Here is a 20,168-nt window from a genome sequence, read left to right as displayed (position 1 = left end):
TCAAGTTAAAATAGCTTTTATAGGAATTGTTTGTTATTTCTCTAGTGTCTGTTAAGAGGTAGAGACAAGAAGTTGGTGCTCTGTCTTTGTTGACAAGAGTGAGAGGCCTAAACCAACTTATAATTGGTTTTGAGATTCCAATACAGTTAACCCCTACTGCTGTCTGTGAAAAAGAAGACAGAGGGGGACCTAAGAGACATAAAGCATGGATGTTGTAATGAAATTATGATTGCTTAGAGGTTGTTTCTCTGGTGAGATTGATCTGTCAAAAGTGAAATTGGAACTTTGGAAAAGAATCCTTGTACAAATTTTCAGGGGTTCCAATTGCTTCTTAAATTCCTTGAAAATGGTGATGGTTTAATTTTGATTGGACTCTTATTTTTAATTTCCAAGCAAAAAATTTGTGATGATTTAGTAAATAATTGTTGCAATACTGAATGGGGATAAGCTCTTCTTTGCAATGGGCTGGCCATTTTTTGTAAAGAAAATATTTTGATGGATTTTATTTGATATTATTCAGTTCTGTATTTTATAACAAAAGATTAGGGGTATTGCATCATATTTTTAGTCTCGGTTCTGATAACCTCAGGGCCTTATTTTTTGAGTGTGTTTAGGGCTTAGTTATATCCAACTAGTGTAAATACTGCTTTATCAGAAAATTCACAACATTGGATGAAATGAAATTCAAATTAGAGTTGTGCGCTTATCCCTGCTTCTACTTTCCTTCAACTTTAGTCTATTAGGTTTGCACCCTTGGTATAATAGCTTGTGGTTTCAAGCCCTCTCATATTTGCTTGTTGCTCTAAGTGCATATATTCATTTGAAATTAGAATGTCTCCAATAAAGTCTTAGAGTTTTATCATTTTGGATACAGTTTAATTTGTACTTATCAGTCTTTTACATGGTTTCTCTTATCACAAATGTCCTTGATGGAAGTAAATTTTCTTTAGTTCATATCCTTGGCTCCAATATGTTACATGGTTTTGATGAAGGTATTTGCTCCCAATGTGCATTGTTCAGAGATGCATTTTGGTTTTGATGAAGGTATTTGCTCCCAATGTGCATTGTTCAGAGATACATTTTCCTTCTTGTGTCCTTGTTTATCACACATGAAAGTCTTTAGGTCACTGTTTCACCTTACTTTAGGTTAAAAGATGTTCTGAAATATATCATAACAAATTTTTTCTTGTTATGGTCTACAGAGATGGGAAGGAAAGAAAGTATTGTACACATGATCAAGAATGATAGCATATCTATCCTATTTGTTTCACCTGAAATTGTTATCTTACTATATTTTCCATCTTTGCAGGAGGTTACTGCATTGCAGTTTGACACAGATGGGGGTTTCCAAATGGGAGTTGGAAGTAGCACGGGGAAGGTACTAATAGACATAATACTTTCAAATGTTCAGAATAGTATCTTATGCTTAATATTATCTACTTAAATTTTGTGGTTAGAAAAAGTCAGTTCATGGACTCTGAAAGGAGTTATTTGTTGTGAAGCTTATTATATTTACTCCAACATAGGGTTACACTGCTATATGTACGTTCAATATAAGCCACTGCTTGGAGAGGTATAAGGAGGGTTTGACAATTAAAGAATAAAATATGCCAAAATGAATTAACGATAGCCTACTGCCCTACTCTTTCAAGAGAAAGGACTGATCTTTCAAGAGATAGGACTGAAATAATACATAAAAAATCAGTCCAAAACAAAATTAGCGGGCTTTGAAAGGCGTGATAAACCATAAACCTTGGTGCAAATAAGGCAACAAAGAGAAATACAATGTTAATGATTTCAAGAACTAATAATTTAAAATTGTATAAAATTTTTAGATTGCAGATTTTACCGAGGGGAGTTCCTTAGGTGTCATTTCAGGTTTAACAAAGGATTATAAGACTGCGATTGTTTGAGACATGTGACTCAAGTTGAATGAGTATGGATGATGGCATAGCAACTTCTAAATGATGTCTGAATCAAGGAAGATGGGCCATGGATTGGTGGTAATAAGATTTATCTATCTGATCAGACTGATTTATAGTAACTTCCAAGGCAAGGATGTAGAATTTATGTGTAATTAAGGGAATTTGTGGTTAAAGATTTGGTTAGGATTTCAAAAGAAGTTTTATGATGATAAAAAGTAGATGTTATTAGGAGTGCTTAACGATCCAAGCCGGCTCGGCTCAGCTTGTCAGATAACGAGCCGGTTTGGCTCGGTTCATGAGACAGAATGAGTCGAGTCTGAGCCATGCTCGACTCGGCTCGTTAGGCTCGCGAGTCGAGCCTAGCTCGAAAAAACAGTCGCTGCCTAGGAGTTTTTTTATAAAAAATTGAATTTTTTGGAGTTGGCTCGTGAGCTGGCTCGAAATACACTTAAATCCATTACGAGCCGAGTCATAAAATCTACGGCTCGGCTCGACTCGAGCTCAGCTCGATTCTTTATCCCATTTCACGAACCGAGCTCATTAAGCGGAAAACTCGGCTCGACTCGTGAACACTCCTAGCTGTTATGAATATTGTTAGCAGCAGTTAGTCTAAATTTTGAATGGATAATAATATGAGCAATAAACTAAGGGCTCTGCACTTTAAGAAGAAAAATATCAAGAAAAAATGTAAAATGAAGTAATAAGCTGCCAAGAGCCAAATAGTGTCAACTTTAATAATTCTAAAGGAAAATAATACAGTTACCGAAAGGAGCGCATCGAATTCATGTATTGAATAATGTGAAGCAATCCTAACTGTCGATTAATTATGAATTAATATTAATCTATGGTTAGGATTTCGTCACGTTATTCAGTTTATGAATTCGGTGTGCTCTTTTCAGTAACTGTAGCATTACTCAATTCTAAAACTATGACGATATTTTCGTTGGTCAACTCTAATAACTTTGAGGTGTATAGGCTGTTTATCAGCTTAGATCTTACTTATTCTGGTATAACTAGATGAAAAAAAAATTGTGATAAGAAGCAAAAGATGTATTTTAATTTAAAAGAAAAAATCACCAGTGTGGACTAGGAGTTTACCCCAACAAGGTAAACTCATCACTTGCAGTGGGTACCAGAATCTGTACAAGAACAGTTAGGAATCTTCAGCTTTGAACTTTCGAGAAGATGATCTGGGAAGTAACTTTTGGAGGATTTCCATCCAAGAATATAATTGCATTAATTTGATTATTTTTGTTACATTGTGTAATTTCCACATCTCACTTGTATTGGGGAGGTGTGCTTAAGGCTAAGGGTACTGATAATATTGAACGAATTGTTCAACATGCTTTAGGAAAATTCTCTCCTGCTGAAATAAATTATCTTGTCCATGAGAAGAAAGTTTTAGCAGCGAAAGAATGTATTGACCGATTTTGATTGTTCGTAATCAGTCAGGAATTTACTTTAAGGACAGACTCTAAATCTTTAAAAACCTTTATGAAATTGTCTTTAAAGGATGACAAAGCTAGACTAATCAGATGGCAGATTTGGTTTGCAAATTATAGAATCAAATTTGAATATATTTCTGGTAAATCTAACTTTGTTGCTGACTTTTTGTCCAGACATTTTGCAGAAGGATTGTAGGATAATGGCGGACAAGAAGGAAACTGGAAATCACTTCTCATGCTCCAAGTGTAAGCAACGAGGACACTTGAGAAGGAATTGCCCTTTGAAGATTACTTCTACTTCAAAGGTTACTGCTAAAAAGGAGAAAATTGCAGATAAGCAGGTTACTTCTTCTTCTAAGCAGTTACTGATGTAAAGCAGGTTGAAGGAAAGAATCTTGACTATGATTCTGATACTTCGGATAAAAGGAACCCGAAATTTCAACGATTGAAGGGTGAAACTTCTACGAAGGGAAATACTTCTGAAAAGAGGGTTACTCTTAAGAAGGAAACGACTCAGAAAAAAGCAATAGTTTGCTGGTCTTGTAAACAAGAAGGACATGAACGAGCTAATTGTCCACTGTCAAAGATCAAAAATTCTGAGGAATCATCGTCAGGCGCTACAAGCGTGGTGACACACACTCCACAAAAAAAGCGGTTAATTGACGTAGATATTTGTGAGAGGTTTAGCTTTCCGGAAGGCTTAAGATTAACTTCAGCTAGTCAAACACTCTGGGAGGATCTGGAAACCCAAATTAGGATCGCAATGGTGACAGGACAAAGGGAAGTACAACTGCAGAGGTGTTTAGAAAAGCTAGCAAGAAGGTTAGCGTGGCTGGAAGCTGACAAACTATTTTATGAGGATGAGGAGTTCAAGGGAACTGCCTTACTCTATGAAGCAGGAATTCAAAAACTTGAGGTAATGAGGAAATGTCATTTGTTTGACATGTCAAATCTCAAACTCGAGAATTTGAATGAATTAATAGTGAAATTGGGAAAAACTGACTTGACGGATGTGGTTCAAGGATTAGCAGTTTATCCTAATAGAGCTATGGAATTGTTCATTCCATGGAAAATCTTTAGAAAAGGTTTCTGTAGAGATCTTTTGAATAAAGGATGGATCGATACAATGCAAATTGACGTACAGGAAGCGATGGTGGATCCGAATATGCCAGATGCGGTTAAGCAAATGCTCTGTGTATTGAATCGGAAAGTTGACACTTTCACTTGCATGATTACTTCCTCATTGCAAGAGAACTATGATGTTCAACCTGTACAGATATGGGAATTTCTTGTAGGAGAACCATGGTACCGAATTATGTTAGATAATGAGGTAAAAATGGGTTCTTATGCACTAGAAGAAATCCAAAAGAAAGAAGAGGAAGATTGGACCAGGCTGCATATTGCAAAATTGCTACTGGTTAAATCCAAACTAGAGGAGCTTGTTAAAGCAAATGCTACTGTCCATATCCAACATGGGATAGTGGTAGTCAGACCAGACAAGTACGCATTAATCCAGGATACTCTTTTTCAACATAATCAGACCCAATTAAAAACGCTATTAGAAGGGTTCGATTTAGCCCATTTATCGAAGTAGGCCTTAATGGAAGGAACTATTGATCTTCTAAGATTGGTCTTAGCCCACAACTAGGAAGCCCAAGAAGATGCGACTCTAAAAGATTTTATTGATCTTATCGAAGTGGATAATTTCAAGGATTGATAAAAATCTGGAGGATAGAGATTTGGACAACCGGAAACGTCCAACACGTAATACGCTGATGTGTATCCAAAAAGCGGAAGTAGTACTTGGATAGTCAAGATTTTGCCGACGAAATTTAACGAAGCATATTTAAAGGAAATCTTGAATATTGTGTCATATGTCTTATGTAACATGTGTAAAATGTAATAAGTTAAGTTTGTTTTAAACATGGGAGACATGTGGACCCCATGTCATTTTCTTTAAGATAAATATTAGTTTTTATTAGGCTAAAGTCAAATCACATATCTTTTGTGATTGACATTGTGTTTTGTAAAATTTTATTTTATCTACGGATTCAAAGCTTTTGAAATCCGAACTTCTCTATATAAAGAGAAGCTTTGTACATTTGTAATCAGAGAAAAATTAATAATATTTTCAGTTTGTGAAAAATTCAGTCTCTCAATCTCTTGTTTTACTTTTATTGCCTACTCGAAGCAAAGAAAAGGTTTATTCAAGACGATTGATACCCAGGTATGAATTAATCTTTAAAACTGAATTTATGTGTTTTTCTCTCCAATTAATCAACTAGGTTAATTAGTTATTAATTGTAATAATATTTGTAAGAGTGGGTGTTACAAATATTATGTGGGTGTAAATGGTATCAGAGCATATCCTTGAAGAGTGCAAAGATAGCCTCTCTATTCTTCAAGTCATTTACAGTGTCTAACAGACCCGTACCAGCTTCTAGACTTCTCCAAAAGCTTTCTGCAGCTCCCTGCAGTGTGGATCTTAGAAACCTGTAAGTATCACTGAGTCCAAAATTCTTGTTTTGGATATGAACCCAGTTAACAGTTTCCCATGCTTCGATTGTATCCGTTACATTCGTAACACAATCGATGTTAAGGAAACTTCCGCTAGACGGTATCTCCACCATTCTAGGTACTCCCCTAGGTATAAACTCCGACCTTATCCTTGTAGGATAAGTTTGTTTATATTCGGGTTTGGAGATTTCCTTAAGGAATCCTTCAAAGGAATTTAAAGCGTTATGAATTCCTTCAAGCGGGTCATCTTTAAACTCAGACTCCTTGAGTTTCGAGATTAGCTCATCGAGCTCCGTCTTTTTAGGACCTGGAGTAAGTTTTAATCCTCCAGTTTCATCTCCTTTCCTTTGTTTCTTCATTTCTTCCTCATAATACCTGCTGATTCGTTCAGCATCTGAGGTAGAAATTTTTGGAATATCAACCTTCCGTTTTCCATCAATTTTAGAAACAAAGTCTTCTTCCTTGACACCTTTCATAAAGAGTTTTTCAGCATTTTCCCAATCACCTTGGGTTTCTTTGGCCACAAACTATGCATATCCTGGAGGCAATCCGGGATATTTTTTCTGCAAACTAGCCGCAAACTGATCCAAAACATCTTGACCACCCATGGTCAATCTGAATCAGGTCTCAACTCAGTTGCAAAGTCTGACTCTTTATATGGTGTAGGATTTGGATCCGGCTGGGATTCACCGTACCAGTAAGGAATTACCGCCTTAGCTTTTTCCAACCACTTATTCCGAAGCTCTAGCTCAGAGACTTCAATGGTGGAAATCCGGCAAATAAAACACAAAATCTTTGTGCACCCTTGACTAAAAGCCTTTTGAATAACATCCAAAAGTCGCTTTACACCTAGCCAAGCCAAATATTCTTCTCGAATATCTGGGTTGCCGTTACAGAGGTCCAACACAACCTGTTTAACCTCTTGTTCAGTATATCCTTCAATAGGCCACACTTGTTCGATGTCGCTTAACACCAGAGACATCTCCTATCTTACCGACTTAGTAAAATAGTTAAAACACGTTCCAGTGTTTTGACCTTTTGAAGTACAGAATTAACCTTTTCAATCTGGTTCCCGATCTGGGTTAATTCTTCGTTTAGAGCAAATATATGATACACCGTATAATTCACTCTCCTGTCTAAGTTTTCAAGCTTCTGGGTCAAAAGCTCTAACTTATCTACGACAGTATTTAACAAACCGGTCTCTAGTTTTACCTCGAGACCATGATCTAAATGAAAACAAGTCTTATTTAAACAGACTTCATCATTTAAACCATTATTCATGCTATAGAACTTTCAACAGGTTAACAGGTATAAACGCATATACCCCCCGTCTTCCAAAACTCTGATACCATTTACACCCACATAATATTTGTAAAAATAGTCTTTATAATGCAGGTGTTGCTTTATGATTTGCAATCCTCATATCCTATACGAATCAAGGATCACATGTGAGACTTGCTTTTCATGCGTTATCTTTTATTGCATGCTTGGACTCAATTAGTCTGTTTACTGAAAATTCTGCCACTACTGTGCAGGTATGGAAGTCCAATATTGGATATTCAGTGGCATCATAGTCTTAACACTGAACGACCAAAGTTAATTACAATAGACAGTAAGATGTTTTTATTTTTATATTTGGTTTCAACTTATATTGTTTGGAACGCTTGTATTCATGGATTAATAAACTTAAGTGAACATCTCTATTGTTTCTTGTGAAAGTATCATAGATGATTACTAACCGGTGGAGGAGCAAAGAACTTCAACTCGTAAAGTATATTGTTATGCCCAAAATTTACCAGGGCTGGCGTCAGGTCCACTCACCCCACAAAGGTCAGACCATTGGGACAACCACCGTCTGTTCCCGTTAGGATAGTGGGTGCGCGTCAGGCTAGCCAGGAGCTGTGGTGCTCCCATGTGTCCAAGGCCTACTCTAAATCACGCAAATCACTCTAGAAGGTGGGCAATGTGACATAAAGAAGGATTTGCACAGATAATCCCACCAACTTAAAAATTTAGTGATCATTGCCTCACCACATCTCACTATAAATTGGAAGCTCATCTCTCATTAAGGGGGATTGGCACATTTTACGCTTAATTAACTATTCTCTCTTCCCTAGAATTCTTAGTATTGAATATCTTGTAATATTATTGTAAAGTCAGTCTGCTAAACGCGACCTGACCCTTGTCATCAATATAAGTATCAGTGGACGTATGATTTGCTACCTTAGCATCCAAACCACTTTAAAAACTGTCCTCATTGCATTTACTATCCCTTGATCCATTATATTCACGTGTGTCTTCTGGGCCACCACAGCATTTCACACGTGCGTTTCGTTGGTGCAAAAATCGCGCATCAACATATATCATCGTAGTTATTGAATTGTTTCTTCGGTTCGTATGATTAATGTTAAATCTGCAAATGATATAATCTTTTTGTGTTCTATTTAAATTAGGTAATCATTGTTGCGGTTAGTATGTATTCATTGAACCATTGATGTAAAAAAAAGTGGTTCTCATAATGCAAATTTATATGTATTGTTCAATTGTCCTAGTAATATTTTGAGTTTGTTTTCGGAAGTCTTAGTGATGTCAATAAAAGAAACCCAAGACTAATTTTTTATTTTAGGAACTATCTACTTTAGATATATAAAATATTACTTTTTGAAACGGATTATTATCATTTTGGGTTAGATTTGGTTTGTTGTTTGAATTGAATCATGTTTCTTTTCTTTTTCTCTTTGTTTCCATATTTTTAACTATTCTATTCATACTATTTCCAAAATACCAGTTTGTTTCCTTATTCTCAAAATACTATTATATTTTCTTTAACTATTTTTAAACCTCTTAAGTTTATTAATTTAATTAAATACCCTCCAAAAAAGTTTAGAAATTGACAAAAACACCCCATCCACCCACGTTTACTAAATTCTAGCCACCACCGCCAAAAGGTGGCCGGAATCTGGTATAATGGCGCACTACCGGTTGGATCTGGTTGGTAGTGCGCCAATCTATCATTTTTCGGCCAGATCCATGGCCAAAGATCTAGTCGTTGACGGCCAGATCTTTGGTCATAGCTGGTTGTCAACGACGGCCATATCTTTGGCTATCGTTGACAACCAAACATGGCCAGATCCACGGTAGATTTGGTTGAAAAATGTCATCTTGGTGCACGACCGGCCAAATCTAGCCGATCGTGCGCAGATACGGTGACTCCGGCCACCCTCCGATGGTGGTGGCCAGCTGCCAGAATTTAATGAGTGAGTGGGGGTATTTTTATAATTTTTAATGTTTTTATTACAAGGGTGTTCAATTATTTAACAAACCTATGGGGTGATTTTATTAATTTTTAAATCTTAACTCGTTATTCCCACCCAACTCTAAAAATATCAAAAATACTATCCAAAATATTAAAACAAACACACTTTAGGTGGGCCTCATAACTTTTATTTGTGTAAAGCACTGTTTGAATCCACATTAATCGAAAGACTGGATTGCTTCTCTCTTTTTTATTTTTCTCCAGTCTCATCTAATTCTTTTCTCCACTTTATATTTTCTCTTCTTTTCATGCATCCGTTGGTATTAGAAATTTGTCTTGTCCTAAATTAATTCGACTTATAATGTTCATGAACGTACTTTTCTTGGCCAATACCTTTTTACATTGCCATTGTGGTGGGTAGTGACCAAAGTATAGAAAAATGAGAAATATAGATGGCACCACCCCGAACTATTTTAGATCAATGAGCTTTTGGTCAGGCGTACTGTTGATCTTGTTACTGGCAGCTTGTGGACCAAGATTATTGACTTGGACAAGATATAAGAATTTCGGCAAATAGCAAGGTTCTTAACATTCAACTATAATTATGGTTAAGAGTGATAGATCTTTTAATTCTTTATTTACGAGGAAAATATAGATGCAAGATCATGTAAATGTATGCTTATTTGATGATTATATTATAGATATGCATGTTTTCTCTCTCTAATTTTTCCTAGTATTAGTATCTATTCTTGTACCTTATTTGATCTAGCATCATTGTCAGGGAGAAGGCAGGACCCCGATTGAACCATCAGGTGGGAAGATAAATGATATATGTGTGTTCAAAGACAGCGGGTTGGTGTTGCTGGCTTTAGCTAGCAGCCAGGTACCAGCTTACTTCATACCTGATTTGGGAACTAGTCCCAAATGGTGTGCTCCAATGGAAAACATGACGGTGTGTTATAAATTTTAGTTTATTTGCTTCTTACCTTGCCTTTTGATCATTTCATTTGGAATCTTGAGTTGGAGTGCTGATTTTTTCTTTTTTGGGTCTATTATACAGGAAGAGCTAGAGGAAGGTGGACAAACAACCATATATGATAACTACAAGTTTTTTACTAGAGAAGATCTTGAAAAGTTGAATTTGACCAGTCTGATTGGCACCAATCTTCTAAGAGCTTACATGCATGGCTTCTTTATTGATTATCGACTATATAAGAAGGTGAGGTTGCTTCAGTGAATATATATTTTCAGTTTTCATGGAATATATAGACAGTCCTAGGAAACTCAAGAATGTTTTTTAAGGTTCATTTTGTTTTCCATCCACTGGGGTTTTTGCGGGGAATGTGTATATTCAATTGCAGTGAATGAAGTTGATCATTCAAAAATCAATCAGATTTGTCAGATCTGTTTGAGGGAATGAAAAAAAATTGTCATTCTAATACTTTGATTGCACAATATGGCAACTTTTTTAACTTGTTTCAGTATATACTTGGGTTATATATATATATATATATATATATATGTTCTAGTGCCATTCTATTTTCAGGCAAAGGCAATAGCAGATCCTTTTGCATATGAAACCCATAAAGAGGAGCAGAAACAAAGGAAACTTGAAGAGCAACGTGCATCTAGAATTACGGTGAATATTTATGTCTGGATATTTCTGCCAAGTTCAGAAGTATTTTATAAAACTTTCTATGAAAAAAGCAATTGAGTTTTGCGTGTTCACAATCTTGTACTAGCGTTTTGGAGAGACAGAATAAGAAATGTTTGTATTTTTGAAACCCTGCTTTCTAGAAGTATCAAAATGTCTTTTAATCGTACATGTGAGATTAATACTAGTTTTCGGACAATCTGTTTTGTTTTTCAAATATACTATTGGGTGCTCTTTTTTCTACTTTTAGATTTTTATAAGAGATAACTATGTTTGAAAATAATATTGAACAGGCCCTAAATTTCTATATTTATTAAGGAGACAAGTGTGAAAAATTAAAATTGATTTCTTACTGCATGTTCTGTTTCAAAATGACTTTTTTTATAAGTTCATGGTTCCCTAATGTAAACCCGTGGGCTTCCTGGATTTCCATCTTTCTTACTCTTCTATTTGGGTAAAGTAGGATGGTCTGATTTGGGCTAATTAATATTGAAAATAGAGGAAAAACTTGTTCACTCTTATTCACTTAAAGAAATGCATATCATACATCTCTAGTTATAGACTAACTCTAGATATCTTGATAGCCCTAAGCTAGGATTATCCTAACTTTTAAATTTTAAAACTAGATAATGTCTAGATAACTCCTAAGTTTTCACATTCTAATCTTAGGAATTCAACACTCCCCTCCAAGCTGATGAGAAGATCCCAGCTTGGAGGTAAGACTATCAAAACTTTGTTTAGACAATCCTTTTGTAAGGATATCGGCGGTCTGCTGGCTTGTAGGTAGATATATAACACACAAAAGCTTTTCTTCTATCTTTTCTTTGATAAAGTGGCGATCTATCTCCACATGTTTGATTATGTCATGATGAACTGGATTGTGTGCAATACCAATTGCAGTCTTGCTGTCACAATAGAGCTTCATAGGTTCCTCACTCTTGATCCCCAACTCAACTAATAATCTTTTCAACCAGATTAGTTCGCAAATACCTTGTGCCATTGCCCTAAACTCAGCCTCCACACTACTCCTTCCTACTACAGTTTGCTTCTTGCTCCTCCAAGTCACCAAATTTCCCCAAACAAATGTACAATATCTTGAGGTTGACCTTCTATCACTCACTAAACCTGCCCAGTTTGCATCTGTGAAAGCTTCCACATTTCTTTCATTAGTCTTCCTAAAGAACAGTCCTTTTCCAAGAACTTTCTTCATATATCTTAAGATTCTATTTACAGCCTCAAGATGCTTCTCTTGTGGATTGTGCATGTGCTGACTTACAACACTTACAAAAAATGTAATGTCAGACCTAGTATGAGATAACTATATCAATCTCCCAACTAGTATTTGATACCTCCCATTATCAACTGGTGTATCTCCATTTATCTCATCAAATTTCACATTCTGTTCAGTGGGGGTCTCGGTAGGTTTGCAACCTAACATTCCAATATCCTTCAATAAATCCAGAACATATTTCCTCTGAGACACATAAATTCCCTTCTTATTCCTTGCAATCTCTATACCTAAAAAATATCTTAGCTGCCCCAAATCCTTTATCTCAAAGTTCTGAGCAATAACTTTTTTTACCATATTTATTTCTTCAAGATTATACCCTGTAAGAATAATATCATCAACATATACTATTAAGATAGTAATCTTACCACCCTTAGTCTTTAAAAACAATGTATGATCAGCCTGTCCTTGAATAAAACCACAACTCTTGATAGCCTTAGTGAATTTCTCAAAACCAGGCCGTAGGAGACTACTTTAAGCCATGCAAAGATTTTTCAGCCTGCACACCTTCCCGTCAGCCTGATTTCCTTCAAAACCTGATGGCAACTCCATATAAACTTCTTCTACAAGATCACAATTCAAGAAAGCATTCTTAACATCCAATTGTTGTAGGGGCCAATCTAAATTTGTAGAAAGAGATAGAAGCACTCTAATGGTGTTCCGTTTGGCTACAAGAGCGAAAGTCTCTTGATAATCTACTCCATAGGTTTGTGTGAACCCCTTAGCTACCATTCTTGCTGTAAACCCCCGCGTTAGCGTTCCGAGGCTATAAGGTATGTAATTCTACCCTTAAAATGATTTTTATCAATAAAAGGGTAAAATGGTCATTTTGCATGTATTATGAGACGTGAATGTTGTAAAGTGTTAAGAATTGATGATACTGATAAGAAATATGATTAAAGGGTCATGAAAGAGGTTAGTAGGGTTAAACGACATAAACGGTTTCCAAGGGGTATAATGGTCTTTTCACAATAATTTATAGGAATTAAGTATCCATGAAAGTGTATTATGGGTAAATTAGTTAATTATCTTATGGATTTACTTGGTCACCAAGTAGAAAAGAGAAGTCAAATGACATTAAAGGAGTGTAATAATTATGTTGTAGTAAAAATAACCAAACTGCATATAAGTGTATTATGGGTAAATTAGTTAATTATCTTATGGATTTACTTTGTCTCCAAGTAGAAAAGAGAAGTCAAATGACATTAAAGGAGTGTAATAATTATGTTGTAGTAAAAATGACCAAAATGCCTTTATATGCAAAATTTATACCAAATGACCCATATATCTAACTTTGATGGCCAATCCCATTTGGGAATTAAAAAAATAAAATATTTATAAGATCTTTTCTTGGTTAAGTCAGCCAACACTCTTAGAACACCAAACTCTCTTCTTCAAGTCTTATTTTCCTCCATTAAAGGCTTTAATTCAAGCTCTCTCTCTCTCTCTCAAAATTTTCATAGGATTTCAAGTTGAATTTTGAAGGAGATCACCATCCACACTTAAAGAACTTCAATTTCAAGGTTTAAGGTGAGTTTTAAGACCCTAGTTTGTTGTTATTTTTAGTTAAAAGAGAAATTCATAAGTGGTTATGTGTGTAAGGTAGAAATGGTGAACCTTTGGAGCTAAGGAGGAGTGTCTTTATGCTTTGAATACCAAGGTAAGGAAAAAAATCTCCTTTACAACTACAATTGATAACACCTAGAGTTGATGAAACTTACATCTATTTATGTTAATTTGAGTGTGATGCTATGTTTTGGTTATGGACTGTTGAAATGAGTGTGTTGATTGGGTGTATGTGTGCATATGGAGGATGATTATGCCAATTAAGAGATTTGTAGTTGGACGATGTTTTGGCACTTTTTGGTTTTGTAAAAAGGGAGGTTTTTATGGCCTTTTATACTTAGAATGATATGACAAATACTATGAATGTGCAAATGAATGTGACATGGTTAAAAATGAATAGAATTCAGATTTGGCTTTTTAAGATTTATACTGAACATGCTTCGCTGAATCAGTCATAAATGAAGTTATAAAAGTCTGATTGAGTTGATTCTTGAGGTATTAAAAATTTGAGAAATAGACCTAAAACTTTTATGTTTTAGCCAAAAATCAATTCGAATTGGAAGATGAGGAAAAAATTACTTGAAAAAGACGAACTGTATGGCATCCACCTCCTTAATGAAAATTCCCATCTTTTTTTTATAATTTCTAATAAACCACTAAATAATCTTATTGTTGAAATTCCTTGTGTTGTATGAGAAATCGAATGAATTAAGTTAATGAATCTAATAAGAAAATATTCATGTCATGGAGTTTTGCTAAATTGATTGATGAATTGTGCAATTGGCCAAGGGTACATGTTAAATGAATGAATAGTATGATTGAGCTTGGGAGATGTTATCCCATATGTTTGCATTCATAATGGTAATGCATATAGCTTATTTAGTTGACTTACGAAAAAATTTATGAAATGTTAAAGAATGAATTCCACTAGTCTCTTGAGGTATAAACCAAGACCAGAGGAATGAAATCTTTGTGGAAACCATGAGTCCTTTAAGGTGACGACCAAAAACAAGGTAATGGTTCAAATGAATCCAATCGGATAATAAAGACTAATGAAAACATCAAGTACAAAGATAAAAGAAATAGGCATGCCATGTTTATGAATATTGCATAAGTCATATATGGTCTATGTTATATTATGTATGGTTATGTTATGACTTATGTTTATGAGGAAAGTCCAAAGTGTATGACATATTTTATAAACTTGATAATGTCAATGAATGAAGGTCATGTTTTGTAGGTAGGTAAGGTCCTGAATAATATGCTTGTATAATAAACATTAATAGTTTATAAATGGCCATATTCACTTACTGAGCGATTAGCGCTCACCCTACAAATTTTTTTTTTTAAATGTTTTGCAGGTAAGGATTGAAGCTTGAAGTTAGGAGAGGCTACTGGGGAATGACATGCACATGAAGGAATGCTTTTGCTATGTTTTGATTTTTTGTTGTAAAAATAACATCAAATGGTTTTTGGTTTATGGATGTTGAAGTAAATATGTCTTAATAAACCTAATATGACCATTTCCTTGTCAAATGAATGAAAAAGGTTAAATGATATTATATACTTATGACATTAACTCCGTAGGAAGCTAAATTTTTTGAATCATTTAATGGTTATGGGATGTTTAATATCATGCTTTAAAAAAAAAAAAAAAAAAACAGACAAAAGCATAGGTTTTGAAACAAACTCATTTGCTAGGCGTGTCTTTTTTAGGCTCTCAATGGCTCAGGGATAAGGAAATACCTGGCTAGGGAGGGGTTTTACACTTGCCTTATATCTCTCAACTGTTCCATCTGCCTTGTATTTCACTGTAAAAACTCATTTGTAGCCAACAATAGTCTTCTTTTCTGGTAAGCTCACCTACTCCCAAGTCCCATTCTTTTCCAGGGCCTTTATCTCCTCCATTACAGCCTCTTTCCATTTAGGATCATCCAAGGCTTCATATACTAATTTTGGAACTTCTATAGTTGAAAGATTAGTAACAAATGCACGAAAACCAAAGGATTTATCATAGGATGCAAACTTAGAAATAGGATGTAAAGTACAAGATCGAATGCCTTTTCTAAGAGCTATAAGAAGATCATCTCTTGATTCAGACTTACTAGGAGACAAAACTTTTTCAACTAGAGACTATAAGTCAATGACTTCTTCTGGTTGGGATAATTGGCCTTGCAGATCATTAAGATGCTCATTACTTTGATGATCAGCTTTTTGAGAATAAAATTTTAGTCCTGGCTGATTGAGTCTTGCTAATCCTTCCCCTGTCTTTATGTGTTTCTGACCTACAACTTCATGATTTTCTATTCTAATAGAAATAGGACTTATAACCTTAGAATCTAGTATAGTTAGAAGATGTTGAATTAGGGGTAAATTCAGATTTAGAGGTGTTGATGTGGAAGTAGGATTAGAACTCTGACTTATGGGAAGTGTTATTTCCCGAAAACAATCTTCATTTAAGTTCCCCCCCTGAAGAGAAGTGTTGGGAAAATAAGGATGAGACTAAAAAAAAGTCACATCCTTAGAAATAAACGTTCTTTTCTTAAGGGGCAAAAACACTTATACCCTTTTTGTATGGGAGAGTACCCTAACAAAAATTTAATGGCCATAGGTTCTAACTTGCCGCTATTCGGAGAATGGGCATGAACATATGTGGTACACCCAAAATTTTATGAAGGAAAAGATTTGAGGGCTCTAAAGGTGGGAAATGTTTCAAGGAAGACAAACAGAGAAGTATTGAACTCTAAACTCCTAGAAGGCAGCCTATTGATTAAATAGGTGGCTGTGAGGACTACCTCACCCCAAAAATATTTAGGCATGTTCATGGTGAACATCAAGGCCCGAGCAACCTCTAATAGGTGCCTATCTTTCCTTTCAGCAATCTCATTCTATTGTGGGGTATCTACACATAAGCTTTGGTGTATAATCCCATGGCTGGATAGATAACTTCCTAGGATATAATTGAAATACTCCCTACCATTATCAGTCTTTAAGATCTGAATCTGTGTTTGGAATTGAGTTTTAACCATGGAATGAAACTTCTGAAAAATTTGAAAAAAATTGACCTGCTTCAATTTTTTCTTTGAAAATATATATCCAACTTAGTCTAGTGTGGTCATCAATGAAGGTAATAAACCACTTAGATCCTGTAATGTTTGTAACCCTAGAGGGTTCCCAAATATTATTATGGATTAAAGAAAAAGGTCTGGACTTTTTATAAGGATTTGCTAGATACATTAAACGAGTATATGCTTTGCAATTTGGCAGATTTCACATTGAAATAATGATGAATTTTTATTTTCAAATAATAATGGAAAAAACATTTTCAAATAAGAAAAACTAGGATGGCCTAATCTTCTATGCCATAACTTTATTTCTAAATTACCAGAAACAGAAGCAGAATTACACCGATGCTATAGTTGGATTATTCACATTAGCCTTCTCATCAAAGTAGTAGAGCCCTCCTTCTTCTCTAGCATTGCCAATCATCCTCCCCGAGAGTAAGTCTTGAAATTCACAGTGGGAAGAAGAGAATTTAGCCACACATTTTAAGTCTTTGGTTAGTTTGCTAATGGATAATAGATTACAAGACAGGCTAGGAACATGAAGGACAGAATTTATAACAAAGATTTTTGGAGAGTTTGACTGATCCTTTACCAGCTACATTTGACAAGGAACCGTCAGCTGTTTTGACCTTAAGATTACCATAACATGGGCTATAAGACACAAACACACTTGAGTTACCTGACATGTGATCTGAGGCTCCTGAATCTATAACCCAAGGTCTGTTTGTTCCCAAACTAGTATGCAAAGCTGTAAGGGAATTACCAGTCTCAACAAATGAACATGAATGACTTGAAAAACCAGAACTGGACTATCTAAACAACTCATGTAAGTGTTCTAATTGGTCTTTGCTGAATGGTACAGGCCTTAGATGATCCTCAACTTTTTGAGATGTATTTTTCTCTACATTAGCATGAAATCTCTTACCACTAGGCTGATTTGTCTTCCAATTTGATGGTCTGCCATGTAGTTTCCAACAGGTAGCCTTAGTATGCTTTGGTTGATGACAATATTCACACTAGATTTTCTCTCTTTTTCTCAACAGTTTTTGATCTCCACTAGGATTGGTATGTGTCTACCAACCCTTAGAAACAAGTGCTGAGGATTTTGATTCTGGTTGTGTACTCAAACTGCTAGTTCTTGCTAAATCTCCCGTCACCACTTTCCTTTTACTTTCTTCTCTTCTTACTTCTACAAACACTTCACAAATAGAAGGTAAGGATTCTTTTCCCAAAACCCTACCTCTCACTTCATCGAGTTCCTTATTCAGCCCTGCAAGGAACTCAAACACTCTCTCCTTTTCCAACATCTTGGTGTACTTTATTTTGTCTTGAGAGCAACTCCGATCTGCTTCAGAATAAATCCAACTCTTGCCACAACTTAGCCAATACACTATAATATTGGGTTATAGACATGTTACCTTGTTTGGTTTCTCTCAAACTTAATTTTATCTCAAATATCTGTGCTAAATTCCCCATGTCTGAATATGTTTCTTTGGCTATTTCCCAAATATCTTTTGTAGTAGGAAGAAACAAATAGAGCTGGTCGATCTCCTTCTCCATGGATTTGATCAACCAGGCCATTATTGTACTATTCTCAGCATCCTACTTTCATTTGCTGGATTATCTTCCTTCGGAGCTTTGACTACTCCAGTTAGGTAACCCAATTTTCCTCTACCTCGAACCATCAACTTCATAGCTTGAGACCATGGGATATAATTGTTTCCGTTCAATTTGTGAACACTAATTTGAATGGAATTGTTATCATTTAACTGAGGCTAGACTCTTGTTTGTCCAAATCTTAGATCTGAAGAAGAAATTTGTCGATCATGTGGCTTAGGCTCCTACCCTGCCTGCCACTAGTCATGGCTATTTTAACCATCAATTACTATGGCTTGCTAGCCACCAGTCATGGCTGCTTTAACCATTAATTGCTATGGCCAGAGAACCTGGTTCTAATGCCATGAAAATAGTGGAAAAACTTCACTTTTATTCATTTAAAGAAATACATATCATACATCTCTAGTTATAGACTAACTCGAGATATCTTGATAACCCTAAGCTACGATTATCCTAACTTTTAAATTTTAAAACTAGATAATGCCTAGATAACTCTTAAGTTTTCACATTCTAATCTTAGAAATTCAACAAATACATATATCCTTCTTGATGCAGCTTAAAAGGAAATTACCCAATGTTAACTGTGGTCTTGCAGCTCGTATCCTTGAAAATGAAGAAGCTGAAGATGAAAGTAAAGATGTTGATGACAACGAGACTAAGAAGAAATCCAAGAAGAAGAAAGGCCTTGGCAGTGATGTTTTCAAAGATGAACGATTTGTAGCAATGTTTGAAATTAAGGTATAATAATCTGATTATCTGATTCTACTTTCTGTTGTCAAGTTTAATATTATAATTTTCTTAATTTTCATATTATCTGTTGTAGTGGTTTTATTTATGATGAGTTCTAACCTTATCGTTACATTTCACTGAGCTTTCATCTCTTGTGAAATAGCAAATATACTAACCTTTCTCCATTAGCTTGTTGCAAGACTTCTTGTTTGTTACAAGACACCCAAGATAATGTATTGCATTTGTAAGACATTTTTTGCAAACCATCTTACAAATGCAATGCACAAGACGTAACTTTGAAAGTGGGAATTTGTGTAATCTTTTTTTTTTAATCCCCCAAAAGGGGCTACAATTGTTTAAATTTTGGATGAGGGTTATACTAATTATTTGTTGGGAGGAGCTAGAGGTGTAATTCCCACCTTTAGTACTTGATATTAGCATATTAACTCGAACGTATTTCCCTGTCAAAAGAAGAAAATTTTGAAATTTCATTTGAGCTTTGAATTGTTGTAGCATCTAGAATTCTAGGTTTATATATTAACTAGGGAAACCAGTTCTTTGTGAATTCATGGAAACTGGTGCCTACCATAGGATGTTATAAGTTGGATACTCAGTATCTCACCCATTCAACAGAAAAGCTGGGAAAATTGAGGTTTTAGCAATCTGAAGCATTTTGGAACCGTGTATCACTTGCAAAAGAGGACGCTCTTCCTATGGGAGAGAGGTTGAAGGCTCTCCAAAATGATCGGCAGGCTTCTGGTCTCCCAAGTGATGTGAAGTTGGGACCAGGAGGTTGGCGAGAGATTTCTTTCATTACTAGAAACTCGACCAAGTACGAGGAAGATAAGGAGGACAAAGAGGCACATCATGTAAAGAGGAGAGGAATACAATCATTAGGGCTGAAAACCAGATAGGCCAGGGTCACGAGGCCGAGGGGGTTGAGGAGGCAATCGTGGGAATGGTAGGAGAGGAAGACGATGATCATAAATTTCAAATGTGAAAGAATATTCATTTATCTTTTGTCATGAATGTATCGTAGCTCCCCCATTGGTGAATGAGGAAGCAACACACATTCATGAAGCAGGTTGGTTGAATCAATAGGCAGT

General features: G+C 35.4%; 1 protein-coding gene across 1 annotated transcript; it reads left to right on the top strand.

Moving 5' to 3' along the window:
- The first annotated feature begins 977 nt into the window (after positions 1–977).
- LOC116139487 (nucleolar protein 10-like) lies at positions 978–19,976 on the top strand. Its single transcript, XM_031425150.1, has 10 exons — positions 978–1,044; positions 1,203–1,378; positions 7,283–7,335; positions 7,423–7,506; positions 7,687–7,774; positions 9,925–10,095; positions 10,204–10,362; positions 10,690–10,782; positions 18,889–19,071; positions 19,722–19,976. The coding sequence occupies exons 1-10, from the start codon at positions 978–980 to the stop codon at positions 19,974–19,976; spliced, it is 1,329 nt and encodes a 442-aa protein (XP_031281010.1).
- The last annotated feature ends 192 nt before the right edge of the window (positions 19,977–20,168 follow it).

The sequence above is a fragment of the Pistacia vera genome, unplaced genomic scaffold (assembly GCF_008641045.1).
Source record: "Pistacia vera cultivar Batoury unplaced genomic scaffold, PisVer_v2 Contig351, whole genome shotgun sequence".
Lineage (NCBI taxonomy): Eukaryota > Viridiplantae > Streptophyta > Magnoliopsida > Sapindales > Anacardiaceae > Pistacia > Pistacia vera.
Note: the sequence above shows the minus strand (reverse complement) of the source record. Positions and strands in the feature narration are given on the sequence as shown.

What these genes read in the sequence shown, in the direction of transcription:
- LOC116139487 (XM_031425150.1), top strand. Translation starts at nt 978, where the DNA reads ATGGTTTTGATGAAGGTATTTGCTCCCAATGTGCATTGTTCAGAGATG. An exon ending in GGATAGTGGGTGCGCGTCAG is followed by an intron (nt 7,775 to 9,924) that starts GCTAGCCAGGAG and finishes CATCATTGTCAG; the next exon opens with GGAGAAGGCAGGACCCCGAT. An exon ending in TAGCAATGTTTGAAATTAAG is followed by an intron (nt 19,072 to 19,721) that starts GTATAATAATCT and finishes TTGAGGTTTTAG; the next exon opens with CAATCTGAAGCATTTTGGAA.